The sequence below is a fragment of the Sinocyclocheilus anshuiensis genome, unplaced genomic scaffold, assembly GCF_001515605.1.
Source record: "Sinocyclocheilus anshuiensis isolate Anshui unplaced genomic scaffold, SAMN03320099.WGS_v1.1 scaffold117, whole genome shotgun sequence".
Classification (NCBI taxonomy): Eukaryota; Metazoa; Chordata; class Actinopteri; order Cypriniformes; family Cyprinidae; genus Sinocyclocheilus; species Sinocyclocheilus anshuiensis.
The window spans coordinates 3214682-3221898 of record NW_015536624.1 but is presented as its reverse complement, the minus strand read 5'-3'; the positions used below and the strand labels follow the sequence as shown (position 1 = coordinate 3221898).

The following is a 7217-nucleotide window of genomic DNA, read 5'->3' as shown; positions in this document are numbered from 1 at the left end:
AATAACTGCTTTCTATTTGAATATATTTTAAAATGTAATTTATTCCTGTGATCAAAGCTAAATTTTCTGCATCATTACTCCAGTCTTCAGTTTCACACGGTCCTTCAGAAATCATTCTAATATGCTGATTTGCTGTTTTATTATTATTATTATTATCAAGTTGAGTGCCTGAGTATTTTAGGATACTTTGATGAATAGAAAGATCTAAAGATCAGCATTTATCTGAAATAAAAAGCTTTTGTAACATTATACACTATAACATTCAAAAGCTTGGAGTCAGTATATTTTTTTTATTATTATATATAATTATATATTTTAGGGAAAAATGATAGAAATTAATACTTTTTTTGCAAGGATGCTTTAAATTGATCAAAATTGATGATAAAGACACTTATAATGTTACAAAAATTTATATTTCAGATAAATGCTGTTTTTCTAATCTTTCTATTCATCAAAGAAACCTGACAAATTCTACTCAGCTGTGTTCAACATAATGATAATAATAATAGTAATATATTTAGTTTGAACAGCAAATCAGAATATTAGAATGATTTCTGAAGGACCATGTGACTGGAGTAATGGTGCTAAAAATTCAGTTTTGAAATCGCAGGAATAAATTACATATTGAAATATATTCAAATAGAAAACAGTTATTTTAAATAGTAAAAATATTTCAATTTTTTTTTTGCTGTACTTTGGATCAAATAAATGCTAGGCTTGGTGAGCAGAAGAGACTTCTTTAGAAAACATTAAAAATCATACTGTTAGACTGGGAGGGTATGCGCAAGACAATGCAAACTTGACTTGTATTATTCCCTATCCTTAATGTTTTGCAGGAAAGTATAACAACTGGGATAAAGTTGATCCAGCTGAGTTGTTCAGTAAAGCTCTGACTGAGAAGAAAGAAGCAAACCCCAAACTAAATATGGTCAAATTCCTTCAGGTGACTTTCATTACCTGACTGATTATGTTGTATCTATTGTTTAAAATAATTAAACATTTAGACAAACAATATTTAAAGACAACATGTAAGCCTGTCAAAGAATTTATAATTTCTATTCTATAATGTAATTATACTATAGTAAATTTAATAACAATATTTTAACAATTAAGTCTTAACATATTTAAAAACCCTTCCATAAATCTTTAAATAACAAAGTTGCTGTTTATTGACAGGTTGAAGCAAAAGGTTGTGACTATGTTGTCCTGTGGTTGGATTGTGATAAAGAAGGAGAGAACATTTGTTTTGAGGTGAGTCTGAATCTACTGAAAGAAAATACAACCTAAGATTGTTCATATATCTGGGCCTGAGGTGTTCAGTCCAGTTTTTTGAGTGTGTGTTTTCTTGATTTGTTTGTGTTGTACCATCTCAGGTGTTGGATGCCATTCAGCCGCTGATGAATAAGTCTTACGGTAATGATTGTACCGTGTATCGAGCAAAGTTCAGCTCCATCACAGACACGGATATCTGTAACGCCATGAACCGACTCGGAGAACCCAACAGGAACGAGGCTCTGTCTGTAGATGCTCGTCAGGAACTGGACCTCAGGATTGGCTGTGCTTTCACACGGTATGAAAGAGGTCATCTGGGTATAACAGACCTGCTTTGAGTTCTTTATTTATTTATTTTTTATACCATTATAATACAATCTTTTTTTGTGCAATATACATTACTGTTGAAAAATGTGGGTTTTGTTTAAGATTTCTTAAATATTTTTGACAAAAGTTTCTTATGCTTATCAAGGTTGCATTTATTTGATTAAAAATATAATAAAAACAGTAATATTGTAAAATATTATTATAACTTAAAATAACTTTTCTATTTTAATATATTGTAAAATGTAATTGTTTTCCAGTGATTGCAAAGCTACATTTTCAGCAGTCTTCAGTGTCACATGATCTTTCAGAAATCATTTTAATATGATCATTTGGTGCTCAAGATACATTTCTTCTTAACATCAAAACAGTTATGCTGCTTAATATTTTTGTGGAAACTGTGATACATTTTTTCAGGCTGCTTTGTTGAATACAAAGATCAAAAGAACAGCATTCATTTGAAATATAAATATTTTGTAGCTTTATAAATGTATTCACTGTCACTTTTTATTAAAATAATGCATCTTTACTGAATAAAAGTTTTAATTTCTTTCAGAAAAATTTATTTTTTTACTGACTACAACGTTTTGAACAGTAGTGCATTTGTCAAACATTTGTTATTATAGATAATAGTAAGTTGTTCATAAGTATAACAACTGGGATAAAGTTGATCCAGCTGAGTTGTTCAGTAAAGCTCTGACTGAGAAGAAAGAAGCAAACCCCAAACTAAATATGGTCAAATTCCTTCAGGTGACTTTCATTACCTGACTGATTATGTTGTATCTATTGTTTAAAATAATTAAACATTTAGACAAACAATATTTAAAGACAACATGTAAGCCTGTCAAAGAATTTATAATTTCTATTCTATAATGTAATTATACTATAGTAAATTTAATAACAATATTTTAACAATTAAGTCTTAACATATTTAAAAACCCTTCCATAAATCTTTAAATAACAAAGTTGCTGTTTATTGACAGGTTGAAGCAAAAGGTTGTGACTATGTTGTCCTGTGGTTGGATTGTGATAAAGAAGGAGAGAACATTTGTTTTGAGGTGAGTCTGAATCTACTGAAAGAAAATACAACCTAAGATTGTTCATATATCTGGGCCTGAGGTGTTCAGTCCAGTTTTTTGAGTGTGTGTTTTCTTGATTTGTTTGTGTTGTACCATCTCAGGTGTTGGATGCCATTCAGCCGCTGATGAATAAGTCTTACGGTAATGATTGTACCGTGTATCGAGCAAAGTTCAGCTCCATCACAGACACGGATATCTGTAACGCCATGAACCGACTCGGAGAACCCAACAGGAACGAGGCTCTGTCTGTAGATGCTCGTCAGGAACTGGACCTCAGGATTGGCTGTGCTTTCACACGGTATGAAAGAGGTCATCTGGGTATAACAGACCTGCTTTGAGTTCTTTATTTATTTATTTTTTATACCATTATAATACAATCTTTTTTTGTGCAATATACATTACTGTTGAAAAATGTGGGTTTTGTTTAAGATTTCTTAAATATTTTTGACAAAAGTTTCTTATGCTTATCAAGGTTGCATTTATTTGATTAAAAATATAATAAAAACAGTAATATTGTAAAATATTATTATAACTTAAAATAACTTTTCTATTTTAATATATTGTAAAATGTAATTGTTTTCCAGTGATTGCAAAGCTACATTTTCAGCAGTCTTCAGTGTCACATGATCTTTCAGAAATCATTTTAATATGATCATTTGGTGCTCAAGATACATTTCTTCTTAACATCAAAACAGTTATGCTGCTTAATATTTTTGTGGAAACTGTGATACATTTTTTCAGGCTGCTTTGTTGAATACAAAGATCAAAAGAACAGCATTCATTTGAAATATAAATATTTTGTAGCTTTATAAATGTATTCACTGTCACTTTTTATTAAAATAATGCATCTTTACTGAATAAAAGTTTTAATTTCTTTCAGAAAAATTTATTTTTTTACTGACTACAACGTTTTGAACAGTAGTGCATTTGTCAAACATTTGTTATTATAGATAATAGTAAGTTGTTCATCACACATAATCATTATTATTTAGTTTCCAGACTAAATACTTCCAGGGGAAATATGGGAATTTGGACTCCTCCTTGATCTCGTTTGGTCCCTGTCAGACTCCCACACTGGGATTCTGTGTGGAACGGCATGACAAGATCCAGTCCTTCAAACCTGAAGCATACTGGGTTATACAGGCAAAGGTCAGTTCTGGCCTTTTCTGCTCAAAATACAAAACCCAGTTTTCAAAATCCAATTCTTTTACAGAACAGCTATATCATTTCGCATTGCATACTTGCTTCACTTCTGCATTTTCCTTTTTTTTTGTGCACACAGGTTTTTAAAGGCAAGGACAGTCCACTCACCTTGGACTGGGACCGCGTGCGAGTTTTTGACCGAGATGTTGGTCAAATGTTTGTTAACATGGCAAAGACTGCTAAGGAGGCTAAAGTATGTATTTGTATCTTATTATGATTGTGTAATTTCATATTTTAGTGATGTGTAACTGCATGAGTTGCAATGTGTCTTTTCTTGCAGGTTGACTCAGTGTCTAAGAAAGAGAAAGCCAAGCAGAGACCCATCGCATTGAATACAGTGGAGATGTTAAGAGTGGCCAGCTCTGCTTTGGGTGGGCAGCTTTCCTTGTGAATTCACAAATCAAAAGCATAAAAATAGGGTTTTAATGAGGAAAGAAAGAAAGAGGGGAGACAATAAAACCAATTACTTGTGAAATGTAATGACCAGTCATGCCATTGAACTTAGATTAAGCGGTTTAGAACTTAATTTACTCTAATAACATCACTTCTTTCCTGTAATTTTGTAGTATTAAAGTATTATGTACATAAAAATAATCAGACTGAAAATAGTTAACTCACAAGTTTGGGGTTAGTAAGATTTTTTAAATGTTTTTAAAAGAAGTCTCTTCTGCTTACTAAGGCTGCATTTATTTAATTAAAAATATGGTAAAACTGTAATAATGTGAAATATTATTGCAACTTAAAATAACTGTTTTCTGTTGTAATATATTGCAAAATTTAATTTATTTCTGTGATGCAAAGCTGAATTTTCAGCATCATTACTCCAGTCTTCAGTGTCATATGATCCTTCAGAAATCATTCTAATATGCTGACAGAGGAAAAAAAATCTTACTGACCTCAAACTTTTAAACTGCAGCGTATATGTGATTTTATCTGTGTATTTCTCAGGAATGGCTCCCCAGCATACTATGCAGATAGCAGAGCGTCTCTACACACAGGGTTATATCAGCTACCCTCGCACGGAGACCACACATTACCCTGAAAACTTTGACCTGAAGGGCACCCTCAAACAGCAGGCCAACAGCTCCTTCTGGGGTGAAACGGTAAGCAATAGCCCTTTCCTCCCCCCGAAGTGATCACTTAAGATGCTCATTAATGAATTAATATGCTCTTTAATGATTAATATTTTATAGTGCTGTCAAACGATTAATCGCGATTAATTTAACTTTGATAAAGAATATCTCTTTGGTTTTGAGACTTTAGTCTTTGCAACTTCAGGGATCTTATCTATGCACAATCAGCTTGTAACACTCCAAAGAGAAAGGAAAACTTGAAATCGCATCATATGACCCCTTTAAAATAATCCATGTGACATCAGTGGTTCAACCGTAATTTTACGAAGCTACGAGAATACTTTTTTGTGCGTAAAGAAAACAAAATTAACGACTTTATTCAACAATTCGTCTCCTCCACGTCACCCTATAGCGCCAATTTGGAGAGTAACATACGAAAACAACGTAAGCAATGTATGTACGCGGATACGCTGTTTACGTTTATGCTTTGATCTGAACGTAAACAGCGTATCCGCGTACATACGTTGTTTTTGTATGTGGTACTCTCCAAAATGGCGCAATAGGGTGACGTGGAGGAGACGAATTGTTGAATAAAGTCGTTATTTTTGTTTTCTTTGCGCACAAAAAAGTATTCTCGTAGCTTCGTAATATTACAGTTGAACCACTGATGTCACATGGATTATTTTAACGATCTCCTTGCTACGTTTCTGGACCTTAATCGTGGTAATTACACTGCTGTCTGTGGGAGGGTCAGAGAGCTATCGGAATGCATCAAAAATATCTTAATTTGTGTTCCGAAGATGAACTGAGGTCTTACGGGTTTGGAAGGACATGAGGGTGAGTAATTAATGACAGAATTTTAGTTTTTTGGATGAACCATCCTTTTAATTAAATAGTGAAGCATGTAGCATATAATACACTTCCATTCAAAAGTTTGGGGCTTCAGTAAGGTGAATAAAATAAATACTTTTATTCAGCAAGGATGCATTAAATTGATCAAAAGTGATATTTGTAATGCTACAGAAGATTTCTCTTTCACATAAATGCTATTGTTTTGAAATTTCTATTCATTATTAAGCAAAAATAAACATTGAGCAGCACAACTGTTTTCAACATTGGTAATAATTAGAAATGTTTCTTGAGCAGCAAATCAGCATATTACAATGATTTCGTAAGGATGACACTGAAGACTGGAGTAATGATTCAGCTTTGCATCACAGGAATAAATTACATTTTAAAATATATTCAAATATAAAACTTTTTTTAAAAATCGTAATAATAATATTACCGTTCTTACTATATATATGCAGCCTTGGTGAGTACAAAAGACATCAAAACAAATTTTGAACGGTACAGTCAACGAAATTGAGTTCAGAGGCCATATTGCAGGAACATCCTAACTCTAGAATCTAATCTTAACTGATCTGAAGTCAGATCTAAGACAACAGAGCTATAAAATGGCAAATATCTTTTTGTCTCTGCAGGCAGCGATGGTTGGCGTCTGTATGATTACATCACACGGCACTTCATCGCAACGGTCAGCCCCGACTGCAAATACCTGCAGACCACAATTTCCTTCAGCATCGGCACAGAGAGCTTCACATGCAGCGGGAAGACGCTCATCTCTGCTGGTACGTGAATTCTTCAGATGAGCTTTATTAATGTTTTTTTTTTTTTTTTTTACTTTAGCCATTTTTAAATTATATTCTAGTGGAGAGATGATGCTTATTAATATTTCTTGCAAACAGGCTACACTGAGGTGATGCCCTGGCAGGGTATTGCACAGGAAGAGGCCTTGCCGGTGTGTGAGAGAGGAGACACATTTACAGTGGATGAGATCAAACTACTGGAGAAACAGACCAATCCACCAGACTACCTGACTGAGGCCGAGCTCATCACACTCATGGAGAAACACGGCATCGGTACGATCGGTTTTATTGGTGCTGACAACCTTCACAGCAGTTCACAGAAAAGAGTAAATTTAAACAGGTCATTTTATACAATTTATCCCTGATGTGCACTTCCAATGTTAGTGTTTGGTCACAGTGTTTGTTCACCATTGTTGTAACTTTTTGGATGCAGTGTGTCTAAAATACTGCAAAATTAATTACAAGTCTCAAACGCATGCAGATTTCACAGCACAATGATTTATGAAAAGTGTTTCATATGTCATTATTCATTATATGCTATTATATATAAGGGATATTTTAAAGGGTTAGTTCACCCAAAAATGAAAATTCTGTCATTAATTACTCACCCTCATGTC

The 7217-nt window shown here is 33.2% G+C and overlaps 1 protein-coding gene across 1 annotated transcript in view; it reads left to right on the top strand.

Annotated features, from left to right (window-relative positions):
• LOC107705001 (DNA topoisomerase 3-beta-1-like) overlaps positions 1–7217 on the top strand; it is a 16025-nt gene that overhangs the window by 3843 nt on the left and 4965 nt on the right. Inside the window, exons 4-12 of the mRNA XM_016508120.1 lie at positions 837–943; positions 1177–1251; positions 1374–1570; positions 3668–3824; positions 3958–4071; positions 4159–4249; positions 4827–4991; positions 6436–6582; positions 6700–6873. Of these exons, the coding sequence (XP_016363606.1) occupies positions 837–943; positions 1177–1251; positions 1374–1570; positions 3668–3824; positions 3958–4071; positions 4159–4249; positions 4827–4991; positions 6436–6582; positions 6700–6873 (1227 nt within the window). The remainder of the gene's footprint in view (positions 1–836; positions 944–1176; positions 1252–1373; positions 1571–3667; positions 3825–3957; positions 4072–4158; positions 4250–4826; positions 4992–6435; positions 6583–6699; positions 6874–7217) is intronic.